This window comes from Strigops habroptila, chromosome 4 (genome assembly GCF_004027225.2).
Source record: "Strigops habroptila isolate Jane chromosome 4, bStrHab1.2.pri, whole genome shotgun sequence".
Lineage (NCBI taxonomy): Eukaryota > Metazoa > Chordata > Aves > Psittaciformes > Psittacidae > Strigops > Strigops habroptila.
Genome location: NC_046358.1, coordinates 2,354,025 through 2,369,312, shown reverse-complemented (window position 1 = coordinate 2,369,312; position 15,288 = coordinate 2,354,025). Strand labels below are relative to the sequence as shown.

The following is a 15,288-nucleotide window of genomic DNA, read 5'->3' as shown; positions in this document are numbered from 1 at the left end:
CAGATATCACAGTACCTAAATTAGCAAGAGGTGTCAATGCTTTGGCACCTTAATCCTTCCTTTCAAGACAGGAGGGATGTGCCTGCTGTGACTGACCAAGAGATAGATGCTGAGTAGTCTGAGCTCCCTGGGCTGCAGTGGAGACAGAGTCCTCCAGCTGTATGGACTAGGGTGGCAGCTCAGCCATCTCACCTACCTGAGACAGTAACCTTGGGATGCAAACTGCCTCCTTGAATTGAGCTTTTTAGCATTATTTATCAACCTCCCTTCCAGAACAGTTTCTATTTGGGAAAGATGCTTCATTTTGCAATATTTTCTCTTGACGGCATTACTGCTCATTCAGGTTGCGAGAGTCTGCTTAGTCTTAAACACACAGGATAGGATTCAGTTTCAGCTTAAGACATCAGATTTAGGCACCTACATATAAGCATTTATCTGTAAGCCATACATCTAAATCTCTGTCATGACTGAGGAATAAATCAGGTGCCAAGGTTAAGTCCAGAAGGCTACTCAGGTTCTCAGGAACAGCTGAGAAGTTGAGATGAAGTTATCACCAACTATCTGGTGATCTGAATCGCCCTTTAGAGTCCATTGACTGTATCAAGTAGGCATCCAAGTAATTTGTTCAGCTCTAACAGCCTGGTAGCACTTGAGACATCCTGGTGTGACCTGTCATTTGTCCAATTTTTATTCCAGAGAAGGAACGCAAGCCCTGCAACATCCCTGCATCAAATGTGACAGCCGCCTTCAGATGTCTCAGATACCGTGCAGCATATCAAGTGACATACAGTATTATTAGTGTAAGCATTCTGCTACTCACCTTTTACTTCATGAAGATTCAGGATCCAACAGCTGTGATCATATACTACTCAGAAACTTTCATCTCATAGTAAAGCCTTAAAACATCTTAGCACAGTGTAAGAACAGAATATGAACATCAGGAGCTATAGTGATGAGAATGCCATAAGATCCTAGATACACATTAAGGTGGTTGGAGATATTTAATTTGCCAGATGTGGTCTGTGTGCTGAAGTTTGGTTTTATTGCAGGAAAAGGACACAGCTTTCTGGATATTTGTCCAAAAGAGTAGATGTGTGTCATGATGAGACTGCCTGAAGGATTGTTTCACTCTAGAAGTCTATTCCATGTTTCTTACCATGTTAAGAAAGGGTATCAAGAACTGGGATTTTAACACATAGTTTTTTGTCTAACATTGAATTTTTATTTCTAAAGAGGATAGTAACTTTGTTGGGCATTAAAATGTGTATAAATTAAGCATTCTTCTGTTAAATCTGTGTACTTAGACTGCAACCAACACGATCAGGGGTTCAGCTAAATGTACCATGAGAAAACTTACTCAACATGTTCTCATTTCTCTGGTCACCATAACATATAATATAAAATAGATGTTATGTTGTGTCTTGTACATTGTTTTCTATGTTCTCTCTTCTTCAGAGCTCGTTACACTTATCTTGCAACTGATTTGAGTTGACTTTGTTACAATTTCTTATCTTGACAGCTAAACCACTATAATAATAATGGCCGAGGAAAACCAAAGCGTAGTGACAGAATTCATCTTTCAAGGCCTCTCCTCCCAGCCAAGGACACAGACTGTTCTTTTCATAGTGTTCCTGGTTTTTTATCTGCTCACAATTGTTGGGAACACCATGATCATTGCAGTGATCAGAGCTGATTGCCAGCTGCAGTCACCTATGTACTTTTTCGTTGCCAACCTGTCCTTCTTAGACATCTGTTACGTCTCCAGCAACATCCCCCAGATGTTGGTGAACCTCTTGACCGAGAAGAGGACCATCTCCTTCTCTAGATGTGCTGCTCAGATGTATTTCTCTCTGGCTTTTGGCATAACAGAGTGTTTCCTGCTTGGGGTCATGGCCTACGATCGATATACGGCAATATGTCACCCCTTGCTCTACACCACTGTCATGAGCAGGAAAGCTTGCATCCACATGGTCATGGCTTCCTGGGCCAGCAGCCTGCTGAGCTCCATGGTGCTCAACAGCCTCACTTTGCATCTACCCTTCTGTGGACCTCACACCTTGAACCATTACTTCTGCGAAGTGCCGGCAGTGCTGGCCTTGGCCTGTGCTGACACTGCCCTCCTGGAGTTGGTCATCTTCATCTTCAGCATCCTCATTGTCTTCATCCCCTTTCTTCTGATCATCACCTCCTACGCCTACATCCTTTCCACCATCTTGAAGATGCAGTCTGCACATGTGAAATCTAAGGCCTTTTCCACCTGTGGATGCCACCTAACCGTGGTAACCATATTCTATGGGACAGCCATCTGCATGTACATGAATCCCAAGTCAAGGTCTCCACAAGATAGGGACAAAGTGGTTGCAGTGTTTTACACCATTGTAGCCCCAATGCTGAACCCCCTCATCTACAGCCTCAGGAATAAGGACATGAAGTGTGCCCTGAGAAGGGCAGTGAATAGACCCAAGTCCCTCTTTATTTAAAGGCTTTGCAGGGATTGGTGGTATTGCTTTGAGTTCTGTGAGTTGAAACAGTGCTCAAATGTGATTATTTCTCTACCTGCAATTGTTCTAGATGTATTTTTACAAAGACTGAGATGAAATAATAAATGGGCTAAATCCAACAACACCTAAACAAAAAGACCTACCATACAAGGTCTAACTTGTATGCAAGTTAGTAACTTTCTAAACAACATTTGGGATTTGGCCTTAAAGCCAGAGACTAAATAAAGACACTGTGACTTCAGCCTGCCTCACTGGCATTCGTTTAAAATAGAAGTGGGAAATGCCAATAGCATCATGAAATGAAAGAAGAATTAAGAGTTAAAGAACTGTGAGAATAAGAGCTTTATATAAAGCTTTAAATGTCTTTTGTTTCTGAAGAGTTTTGTAATTAACTTCAGAGCATACAAACATTTAAGTTATGTTGCAAACATGAGCTGCTACTATGATTTCTCTGCAGACCTGGAGAGCTCTCAATGTCTGTTACGTTGGTTAGCAATCAAAACTGCCATCTTCTCCAATAAAGGGTGCAGTTGTCTGCAACTAATATTGACCCCCTTGCACTGTGAGCATTTTCTCAACCCTGTTTCCAAAGAGATGTTTGTGTTGGAAGGGACCTTAAAGCTCCTCCAGTTCCAACCCCCTGCCACGGGCAGGGACACCTTCCACTCGAGCAGGTTGCTCCAAGCCCCTGTGTCCAACCTGGCCTTGAACACTGCCAGGGATGGGGCAGCCACAGCTTCTCTGGGCACCCTGTGCCAGCGCCTCAGCACCCTCACAGGGAAGAACTTCGGCCTTATATCTAACCTGAACTGCCCCTGTTCCAGTTTAAACCCATCACCCCTTGTCCTATCACTCCAGTCCCTGATGAAGAGTCCCTCTCCAGCATCCTTGTAGCCCCTTTCAGACACTGGAAGCTCCTCTGAGGTCTCCATTCAGCTTCTCTTCTCCAGGCTGCACAGCCCCAATTTTTTCATAACCCATAACCTGCTTTGCTTCCTCTGTAACAGATTTCTGCCCCTCTTGATTCCTGCTGCATTTCAGTCCAACTCCAGGTCCTCACAGACTCTGATTTGAGTAGGACACAATCAGACATGAATATCAGAGAAAGGTTTTCCTTCTATAACTCAAAGACACATCATTAGGTTTTAAGTAACCCAGGCAAGATGAAGAGTATTTTCAGACCTCCTGAACTCTCTGACAATTAAACTAACCTTTTTAAACATGTGCTTTGTACTCCCATTCATGCAATACAGGTGGTTTTACTCCTCACCCACTAGCTTTCTCAGTCATGGACCACGGGGCATCCTGCTTTCTGTGGTGTGGGTTTATTTGTTACTCAGGGACATTACACCCAAAATCTGGATGCCATTGGATGCCACTGGAATTCTAATTTTGTATCTGAATCCCTCACTGACTACAGAGGGAGAACGCCTCTCCACAGCTGATCAACCTTCTTATGTGGACATATTTCAATAAGTAAAGTTATGGAATAATTAAATATGGAATATGGAAAATGTGGAATAATGTTGTGGAATAATTCAAGCCTAGAGAAACCACAGAAAGTCCTTCATCAATGGACTTCAAAGTCTAATAAACCAATGCTTGAAAAGAACACAAGAACAAGTCCCTGTGACATTGAAGATATACAGCCAAAGGAGATAGAGTATCTTTAAAACCAAAATCTTGTCTTTCCCCTCAAACTTTGTGGTCCCAACTGTTCTGCTTTAAGAAATATCCTCCAGCTTTGTCTCTTCTTCCTTCTGCCTGTCAAATAACCATCACCAGAAACATATGAGGAAGGTATCGGGAAAACTAGATCAAGCATATGGAAAGTTAGAACATGGTGGTACCCATAATAAGACTAAATAAGAGGCCTTGTCTAGCAGTAGGTGGAGGCAATAGTCATAGCATGACCCACTGGAAGCCTTTTAGCAGGCCTGAACTCCAACATTAGCTAGGTCATTAAACCTATTTACATCACAAATTACACTTCTCCGCTTCCCAAAACAAGGAATTCCCCTGGGGGCCAGCCACCCAAGAGTCATCAGCTTAACGAGCCCTTCTGGGCATCGTAAAGAAGCCTCTAATGATCTTGAAACCTTCTTAGAAAGCTCATAGTAAACCTACCTCATTCTTCCTAACAAGCCCCTGGGGACAACTTCATAGACACTAAGGAGAAGGAAACTTTCCTCTTTGTTAAAGACAATGAGCACTTCTAAAGCAGTTTAATTTGTCACAACTCCTTCATTCCCTGAAGTTGGTGGTTGGAGAGTTTATGGGTTGGCAAACTTCTTTCCAGTCCTCCACTGGGTCAATACAGAAGTGGCCACTAGAGTTTGAAAGATTACAAGATCTGTGCACCACACCAGCAGCAACTGAGAAAGCAGCTGCCCCTGGCCAACAACATCTGGTTGGCAGAAGTCACTTGGCACCTTACAAGTTCTTTGGACATCACAAAGGGTCCATCAACAGCCACAGCCATGGCAGATGAACAACTAGATTCAGGGTTTATCAGTCAGAAGCAAAAGGTGATGTGGCTGAAGACAAAATACAATGGCCCCTCCAGAAATAAAACTACCTACAGTCCAGGTCCAAGGTCCATCAAGGAGTCAGTTGCAGCCAGGCGCACCCCTACAATGAGGGGTCCTAGTCCATGGGAGAGGGTGAGTGTGCATGTGGTAGGCGAAGAAAACACCAGGTGAGGCTGATCAGGACCACTGTGACCCATTGTTGCCATCAGGGTCCTGACCCACATGAACTACTTGATTTTGAGGATGTCAGCTCTGCTGGTGGTTCTCAGCTGCTTTCTGCTGCCTGAGGGGCTGAAGTCTGTGAGGTGGTCTCCTCCATAGCTGGTGCTACCCATAAAAGCATGGCTTGATCTGCAGCCATACAAGGCTCATAGACTCATTGACCCATAGAATCAACTATGTTGGAAAAGTCCCTTAAGCTCATCAAGTCCAACTATTCCCCAGTACTGCCAAGGCCACCACTAACCCATGTCACTAAGGGCCTCATCTACACGGTGTACGAACACTTCTAGGAACAGTGACTCCAGCACTGCCCTGGGCAGCCTGTCCCAATGCCTGAGTACCCTTTGGGGAAGGAATTGTTACTCATCTCCATCTAAACCTCCCCTGGTGCAGCTTGAGGCCGTTTCCTCTTGTCCCATCCCTTGTTCCTTGGGAGCAGAGACCAGCCCCCTCCTGGCTCCATCCTCCTGTCAGGCAGTTGCAGAGAGCGATAAGGTCCCTCCTGAGCCTTCTCTTCTCCCACGGCAGGAGCAGCTCTGCTCTGGAGACAGGCTGAGAGAGCTGGGCTGGGTCAGCCTGGGGAACAGAAGGCTCCTTAAGGGGAGACCCTAGAGCAGCTCCAGTGCCTAAAGGGGCTACAAGAAACCTGGAGAAGGGCTTTGGACAAGGGCCTGTAGGGACAGGCCAAGGGGATTGGCTTTAACCTGCCAGAGGGGAGATTGAGATGAGCTCTGAGGCAGAAGCTTTTCCCTGTGAGGGTGCTGAGGCACTGGCACAGGGTGCCCAGAGAAGCTGTGGCTGCCCCATCCCTGGCAGTGTTCAAGGCCAGGTTGGACAGAGATTGGAGCAACCTGCTCTAGTGGAAGGTGTCCCTGCCTGTGGCAGGGCGTTGGAACTGGATGAGCTTTAAGGGCACTTCCAACTCATACCAATCTAGGATTCTACAAACTGATTACAGGAAACTGAACAGTAATACTCTACCACTGACAACTGCCATCCTGAGCACAACCTCCATCGTGACAGCAATACAGGCTGCCACCCACCCTTGGATGGCCACACTAGATGTTAAGGCTATGTTTTTCTTACCGTTCTGCTAAGAGGAGACATCAAACCTGAGGTGTCTCAGGGGAGTCACACATGAGGAGATGCTGAGCACAAAGATGGCCATCCTCTTCAACCCATGATTTCCTTCCAGTTTCAAGACCCGTATCTGCACAAGGGTATTTAGGGCTCAAGAATCAGCATCAGCAGGATGCCCAAAGCCCCAAGGGTCCTGCTCTGGGTGGCTGCGCTGCTGGCCTGGTACCCACAGCAGGGCTGAGCACTGGAATGATGCGGGCTGTGACATCACTTGGCTGTTCTCAGCAGCGGGCTCTGACTTCACGGCAACACATGCCACTATTCCACAGCTCCCAATGTGGTCGTCATGGTCCCTGCACATGAGCAGCAACAGCTTTCTTCTGGGCCTCAGCATCCTGATCCTGGCTGCTGGGGCCATCCTGCTCGCCATCAGCCATCGCCTGTGGAGTCGCTTGTGGCCATGGCACCCACTTGGTTCCAGCGCTGGTAGTGGCTGGCCCCAGGAGGGTGACTGTGCCACACTGCTGTGCCCACAGGGTGATGGCTGGGGCCAGCAACAGTGGAGATGGAGGCGGAGATATGGAACAGCAGAGCCATGTAAGTCCCCTACGGGTCCCCTCAGAGGAGCCCAGCCAGATGTGGAGCAGGCTGGGTATATGGTCCCACACTCAGGAACTGCCCCCTGGCTTGCAGATAATGCTGCGTCCCCCCTGTGCGGGCCCTGGCGCTGCACTCCTGGCTGCACCGACTGCATCAAGGCTGCCCAGGAGCTGCAGGAGCTGGTGCTGTCAGCATGGGCTAGGAGAGGACCTGCAGCCGCTCTGGATGCTGGCACATGGCAAGCGCTATGGCAGGACCTGGAGGAGCTGGTGGAGCAGGACCAGCTGAGCTGCTGTGGCTCTCCCAATTACCCCGAGAGCGTCAGTCCCCCCGAGAGCCTGACAGCAACACTCCTGACTCGAGATGGAGGAGCCCCTGTGGAGGTGAGGTCTGTCTGCTTCCTCGAACCCATGTGTGCTGGCAGAGTCTCTTCAGCCCTGAAGATGCACGTAGCTGGGAAAGCTCTGGAGATACGGCTGGGGGCCCTGCCCATGCCAGTGCAGCAGTCCCAGGAGCAAGCAGCACAGCAGCAGGGCTGCCGCCGTGTCCTGCCAAAGCTCATCCTGCCAGGACAAAGCCAGCCCTTGCTGCGGCACGAGCTGTGCCCCTCGATGCAGGCCAAGGCAAACGCTATTGTGGATACCATCAAGGAGAAGGAAGTGCGGAGGCTGTGGGGAGACCCCAACCCCACTGAGGAGTCCCTGGCACTACTGATGCTGTGCCCTCCACCGCTGCTCGGTCCCCTAGACCCAAAGCTGCCAAAGGAGAATAGAGTGGGGGAGCCCAGGGCCCTAGGCAATGCCAGCGCAGTGGGACAGCACAAAGCAGGACAGCAGGAGCCACAGAGCACACACAGCTCTGAGGAGAAACCAGCCATCCAAGCACCAGAGGAGGATGCACTGAGGAAGAGCCTCCTTCACCTGGGCAGGGGTTTGCCACCATGGGACAAGGAGTGCCTGTGGCCTTTTGGTTTAGCTTCCCCTACCCTTCCCAGCCTGGATAATGGGGCAGCAGGACCAGAAGCAGGACCAGCTTCCATCCTACTGAAGAAAGATGTTGGCTGTCAGATTAATGTCCCCACACGAGGCAGAGTCCAAGCCCACACTGAGGACAGGAGCTGGTCCTGTGCTACAGCACCTATCAGCATCGCAAGGCTGGAGCTGAGCCAGAAGGTCCACAGCAAACTCTGGACACATACAGCAAGAAAATGCCTGGAGATAAAACTCCAGATGTTCCCCATGGCAGTACAGAGGTCCACGAGCATGTTGCATCGCTCACTGGCCAAACTGAGGCAGGCTGGGGCTAGGCACCTTTGGCCACTCAAGGACCCTGCCCCTCTGCCAAAAGCGAAGCAGCTCATCCAGAAGGAATGGGTCATGCAGCAGCAAGTTCAGGCATCCCTCGCCTGCGCTATGGTCCCCATGACACCATGCTCCTGCCTGGACTGCGTCCCCTCCTACAGCCCTATTCCTGGGGATGAAAGCAGCCAGGCATCCCTGGAGGCCAGGACACTGCCCAGCACATTCTGCAGCTCTGGGAATGAGATGGGCACAGCCACCAAGGATGCACCAAGGACACTCTGCAGGATGGTGAAGGACTCGGCAGGGCAAGCATCCATCCTTGTGTCCCCAAGCCTTATCCCAGCATTCCCTGCTATGGACACCAAGCCAGAGCCAGGACAAGGAGCGCACGCGTGGTCAACCCATGAAGGCTTCATGGCACCATCCCCAGGAGCCCCACAGAGCCATTGTGGCTGCTGCAAGGAACAAGCCAGACCTGCTGATAGCAGCTTCCCAAGCGGGATAGCCCCTCTGGAGAACACCACAAGCAGCACCAGCAGGGAAGGGAGCACACCATCCAAGCCCCGGGGTAATGAAGCAAGCCAGGACAGGCAGAAGTGGTGGTCCTCGAGGAGGCAGAGCCCTGGCAGCTCCGAGAGCTCCCTAGGCTGTGGGACATGGTCCCAGGGCACCTCCAGGAGCACAGACAGGCAAAGCAGATGGACTCCCGATGGTCTCTCACAGGGAAGCCCACCTGAGATGGCTCCAACCTCAAACCCCTGTGGCCCAGAAGGCATCCCCAGCCAGCACAGCCCATCCTTGCAGCAGCACTGCAGTGCCCCTGTCACCAGGCATGTATGCTCATGCCAACCATGCCCAGCCCAGGATGCCCAGGACACTGCAGCAGCATCGACTGGCAACACCCTTCGTGTGGTGCTGGAGAAGATTCGCCAGCGGCGAAGGAAGGTGTCCTCATCCCCGGAGAGCTCTCCCACTGAATACAGCTGCCATGGTGCGGAGAGGCAGGGCCAGGCTTCCCACGGCTCCTGCTCTCCATGAGCCCTCTGTTCTTGTAAACAAACATGTTTGTGGTTCTCCAAAGGGCCATGCAAGTGGACTAAACCCTGCTAGAGGGGCAGCAGGGTCTGTTGGGGATGGGAAAGGGAAGGTGGGCTCAGGGGCACTGGGGAAGCTGTGCTGTCCCAGCAGGGGGACCTGGCCGAGAGGAGAAGCCTGTGCAAAGTGGTTGCTGCTCCTAGAGATCCTCCTCAGCCCTGCTCTGGCCAGCCCCTTCCGCCACCCTGCAGGACAGGTCCTTTGGCTAAACTTCACCTGTTCTCCAAGCCTTTCCTGATAGCAGCTCCCTCCAACGCCAGCACACAGTGTCCCTGATGCTCCAGCCCCATCCCAGGCTAGCAGAGCATCCCAGGGACCTTTGGGGACCACAGGGCTCTCTGAGTGTCTGTAGCTGCCTCTCACAAGCTTATTGACCAGACAAGGTGATGCCAGTGTCCAGCTGTGGGGCTAAAATCCTCGATGCCTACAGCAGGTCTCTGGGCCAGTTCCTGTGCTGTCATTTCTATGCTGTGCTCCTCATCCTGAAGCTCTCCTGCTCCAACACATACATCATGGACCACCTATGTGGCTGTGCTCATCACCTCAACCATCCTCCTCATTCTCATCTCCTACATCTGCATCAAAGTTGCCGTCTACAAGATTAAGTCCAAAAGCAAATGGAAAGCCTTCTCCACCTCTACTTCCCACCTGACTCCTGCCACCATGTTTTATGGAACAGGCTTCTTCATGTACTTACCACCCACTTCACAGTTCTCTATGGAGCGCAAGATCATCGCTCCATTTATGCTCTGGTGATTCCCATGCTGAATCCTATGATTTATATAGGATTCAGAGAGGTCAAATAAGCCCTTTCAAGAGCTGTAGCAGGGCTGTATTTCTCTGAGTACCACAGAGATTCAGGAGTCCAAACAGGTCTAAAAGGACCTGAGAATTGTCAGAAGAGAGTAATTAAATGTGCAAGTAGGTTGGCTGTCACTGACAGAGGAAAAAGGCAGCCTTATAAAAGCCTTCCAATATCTAAAGGGGCCTACGAGAAATCTGGAGTGAGACTTTTTACAAGGGCCTGTAGTGACAGGACAGGGGGGGAATGGCTTTAAACTGACCCCAGAAGCAGAACAGTGCTCCAGCCTATACTGAGCTTCCTGTGTGCATTTTTTGAAGCACACACTGTCACTTTGTCCACACTGATGCGTGTCTTGTGATTTGTCAGATGGCTTTGGGATATTTGGGGTTTTTTAAATGGTTTCCACTGTCATATTACCAGAACCACAGGAAACCCCAAGAAAACATCTGGGACTCTGCTTATAGCAGAATCACAGAATGGTTTGGGTCAGAAAGGACCTTAAGATCATCTAGTTCCAGCCCCCTGCCGTGGGCAGGGATGCACCACCTGGACCATATCACCCACTAATAGAGCAATAGCCCCTATTTATCAGCAGAGAACTTCTGATCTTTTCACTCAGTTGGTGACTGGTAACTTCTGATCTATTCACCTTACTCTAAATAGTCTGTATGTTTTATGGCGCAGGAGCTATGGACCAGGAAAGATACTTTGGGTCACCTTGCATGCTATTAAAACTCATGCTTAGAAAACCAAATCCCAACTGTAGTGTAGGTTATGGCATTGAACTCTGTGGGAAGCTTCATAGTGTTACAGCTACATGGGTAGCCCCAACTTCTTAATGCTTGACTTTGAAGTTTAGGTGGTCTCAGATGGAGTTACATGCATTTTCTTAAGCTGGTGAGATAGACTTTAAAACCAAAAGAAAATCCCAGAAAATCCTGAATGTATTCAGAAAAAGCTCTTTTGATCATTACAGTTGACTTTTGAACCTGTGACCAACAGCTGTGAATGGATGAAGCTTAAGTGATTTCCACTGGTTTAATATTAAGAATGTGCATTGGTTAGCACTGAGATACAAGTTCCTGCAGTGAAGTCATTAGCTTATCTTTTACACCAAGACAGCAACAACAAAAAAGGCCACTGAGACAGACATCCTTGACATGTGGTTTTAGTAGGTAGTGTGCAAGCAACAAAGACACAACAGTGATCTAGCACCCGGCACAACAGCTGGAATGGCACACCACAGCACTTTAACACAGCCCAAGGTCCATCTCAAGTGTAAGAGTTTATCATCCTAGCGTAGAGCCTTGTAGCTAAGAGATACACAGATATATAGCCACAACATGGAGCAGACTGCACAGCACCCCACCTCTCTGCACATCCATTTCTTCTTTTGTCAGCCGTGGTTTCACTTTTTGCCTGATGTGAAGCACTGTTCTTACTTATGGACTCACACAGACCTAAAGCACACTCTGTAAATCTTCCTTCAGTCTGCCAACACTGGGAAAAGCCAGAGCAATGGTTACAAAGCCCATGACTACAAAACCTCCCTTTCCCCCGTTGGCCATAAAAGGAGTCTTAAAGCTGTCTAATATATAGAGGTCAGCACTGTTGACATCTCTACTTCAGACACTGGAACAGGCTGCCCAGGACAGTGGTGGAGTCATCAACCCTGGAAGTGTTCAAAAGCCATGTAGACAAAGCCCTTAGTGACATGGTTTAGTGGTGAACTTGGCAGTGCTGGGGAACGGTTGGACTTAATGTTAAAGGTCTTTTCCAACCCAGTTGATTCTATGATTATGGGAGTCAATTCACACCCTGGCAGACTGATTTTGAGATATATGGTGCAAACTATGGCCAGATAATTCCTGATGGCACTGCAGGTGTTGCAGTTGGATTCTTGGCATGCTGGTTGAAAACACACCCAAACTGATGACTTTAAATGATGACAAAGGAGCCTTTCTTCCAGTCAGCCTCCCACAAAGGGTGTGCTTATGTTTTCTGCAGGAGCAATGCCATCCATAAGAGGCATCAGTCCTATAAGTTGCTTTAGTACAAAAGAATGTGTATCTTAAGTGTGCCTACAGGACCATTTTCCAACATTCATGCTCCAAGACACGTGTCCAAGACCTGTGTATAAGGCTCACCTGTGCCTGGTGGAGAATAACATTACCAGCTGAAATCATCTCCTCCTGTGATAGTGACCAAAAACTGTGCCATCCAGCTGGTCTCCTGGAGGTGCATGCTTCTTTTAACTCCAAAGAGAGCCCAGAGAAGGAGTTTTGATTCCAGCATCTAACTTTTAGATTGCTAAAGTTAGAGAAGATCAGTCACAAACCACAGTTCCTATCCAGTTGGTGGGGCTCCAGAGGGTGCCAGAGACAGAGAATGATGTTCTTGTTCTTGTGTTGTTAAAGCAGTTCTTACCTGGCTGATCACTCTTCTCAGGGCACATTTAACTTCTTTGTTCCTCAGACTGTAGATTATGGGGTTTAGCAGGGGAGTGAGGATTCCATAGAGCATAGAAACTATCCTGTCCTGATTAGGCAAGTAGGTGGAGGAAGGCCGTGCATATGTGCAAATGGTGGTCCCGTAGAAAAGGCATACTGCTGTCAAGTGAGACCCACAGGTGGAGAAAGCTTTGTGCCTGCTCTCAGAAGAGTTCATGCATAGGATAGCTGAGAGGATGTACACATAAGAGATCAGAGTGACCACAAAGGCGCTGCCCCCAACGGCCCCAGCAACTGTGAGAATTACCAGTTCCCTACTGTAAGTAGACAAGCAGGAGAGGGCCAGCATAGGAGGGATATCACAGTAATATTGGTCAACTTCATTAGAACCACAAAAAGAGAGTGTAAAAATCAAAGATGTGTGCAACAGGGAGTTTAACAACCCTGCTACCCAGATGCCAATGGCTAGGTGAGCACACAGCTTCATACTCATGATATTCATGTACTGCAGTGGATGGCATATTGCAATGTAACGGTCATATGCCATCACAGCCAAGAGGAAAATCTCCGTGCCTACAATATCAATAAGGAAAAACAGCTGGAACATGCAGCCATGGAATGAAATGACCTTGTTCTCAAGCAGCAAGGCCTCCAACATCTTTGGCACAGTGATAGTGGGACATAAGATATCCAGTAAGGATAAGTTGCCAAGGAAGAAGTACATGGGGCTGTGCAGATGAGTGTTTGTGCTAATAGCAACAAGGATTGAGATGTTGCCTGCCACAGTGGCCAAATAAATGATCAAAAACAACACAAAGAGAAGCAAACGAACTTCTGGAGCATCAGAAAGGCCTACAAGAACAAATTCAGATCCCGTTGATAGGTTGCCCCTCTGCATCTTATCTTTCAGTGTGGAAATGATTGCAGAGGTTTACCTGCAAGAAAGACGTAGTTGTAACTCAGTTAAAATTGCATCTCCTTTCTAAAGAGTGTGATATTTTATGGTCTGTTTTGCAGTTCAAAAACATTTGCAAGTTTGTATTGCCACACTCGAAATCTAAACTTTACTCACATCACCCAAAGGCAAAATACAGGTATTAAGCTTAACAGTGATTAATCAAAAAGGTTTAATTCTTGCAAGCCAAAGTGCTGACAGTTGAAGACAAAGATACCTCCTCTGTGGTGGCTACCTTGGTTGGACAGCCCCAAGCAATCCAACTGGGCTTTGAAAGCAGCGGTACTCTGAGCAAGGGGAGTGGAGACAGATCTGCCAGAAGGGAGACTGAGATGAGCTCTGAGGCAGAAGTTCTTCCCTGTGAGGGTGCTGAGGCGCTGGCACAGGGTGCCCAGAGAAGCTGTGGCTGCCCCATCCCTGGCAGTGTTCAAGGCCAGGTTGGACGGAGATTGGAGCAACCTGCTCTAGTGGAAGGTGTCCCTGCCCATGGCAGGGAGTTGGAACTGGATCAGCTTTAAGGTCCCTTCCAACGCAATCCAGTCTGGGATTCTATCTCTAGAAATCCTTTCAGCATAAACTAGGGTTTAGTGACAATAATAGTGATAATATCTCTAAAGGGGTCCAGATTACTAGCTGAAGCTAAAGGCCTGATTTTAAGCAAGTAATGCAATAAGAGAAGAATTATATGTCTGGTAATCAACACACAATATCCCAGATATTTTTTTTTTTGCTTTATCCAGTGGGATAGAAAGAGATACAATCTAGCATCCACTTAAAGACCTCCCTTCTTTCTATATTTTACCCTATAGAATTACAGAACATTTTTAGTACTTCCAGGACTAGCTGGACTTCCCATCCCCTTTTCCCAATTCAAAGTAGTCCAGGGTTGGCATTGAAGGATCTCTCTACCCTGCACTGCTACACTGAATTTAACTCAGTACTTACAGTAATGCTTTACCTTGTAGCCCTATAGAGAGATAAAGCAAAGTTTGGCACAAGCACCTCCTTGTTTCCAGATTAGAGCATGATCATGAGGTGATGTGACTATCAAAACAGATACTTATTTACGAGAGATACAGAGAACAAGTGAAATAGGTGACTGATATCCCATCGAAGACAGGCTCATCTATTGCCTCATGTTCTCACAACAGCTTGCTTCCACCTCAAAAGGTTCCAAAATCAGTTTAAACTACTGTAAGATACATTTTAGCAGAAACAAAAGGCACATGGTGCTTTAAATCACAACATCACTCATTCTTAATATGGGAAATTCAGGTGAAATACAACAGAAACCTAACACAGAAATACTCACTGCTACAAAGGATTAGTTACAGGCGCTACACAGTCATCCATATCTCCAGGAAATATGACTATCCTTTTTCTTCTTTCAACACGTGGTTAGAATATCTACATATGACAACAAAATGATTTCACTGTAGCCTCTGGAACAACAATCTATTAAGGAAGTGGTGGCTCCAGATTTAGTAGGACAGGAACACTCGTGCAGACATCTTGCAAGCACTGGCTAAACCTTGCCTGCAAGGGTGAGCACCTGTTTAATGAGCTTTTATACATGTGAAGATGTATCTGGGGAGGAGTCTCTGAAGCTTTTTTGGGTGCTACCTTTACTGCATCTGTGTCGCTTTCAAAGAATATTGTCAAAGGAGACTAATGTGATAAACTATTGCTTCACACTGAATCATTTGATTCCTATGGTATTCATGTTGCAGGACCTTTTTGAAGGGCTG

General features: G+C 47.9%; 3 protein-coding genes across 3 annotated transcripts; 2 read left to right on the top strand and 1 right to left on the bottom strand.

Annotated features, from left to right (window-relative positions):
* Positions 1–1,249: 1,249 nt before the first annotated feature.
* On the top strand, positions 1,250–2,566 carry LOC115606136 (olfactory receptor 2D3). The gene has a single exon (XM_030481518.1). The coding sequence runs from the start codon at positions 1,539–1,541 to the stop codon at positions 2,478–2,480; it is 942 nt and encodes a 313-aa protein (XP_030337378.1). The 5' UTR covers positions 1,250–1,538; the 3' UTR covers positions 2,481–2,566.
* Positions 2,567–6,990: 4,424 nt separating this feature from the next.
* On the top strand, positions 6,991–9,492 carry LOC115607757. The gene is made up of 2 exons (XM_030485399.1): positions 6,991–9,025; positions 9,089–9,492. Exons 1-2 carry the CDS (start codon positions 6,991–6,993, stop codon positions 9,271–9,273), a joined length of 2,220 nt encoding a protein of 739 aa, XP_030341259.1. The 3' UTR covers positions 9,274–9,492.
* Positions 9,493–12,481: 2,989 nt separating this feature from the next.
* On the bottom strand, positions 12,482–13,483 carry LOC115607756 (olfactory receptor 5F1-like). The gene has a single exon (XM_030485397.1). It carries the CDS (start codon positions 13,481–13,483, stop codon positions 12,482–12,484), a length of 1,002 nt encoding a protein of 333 aa, XP_030341257.1.
* Between the last annotated feature and the right edge of the window lie 1,805 nt (positions 13,484–15,288).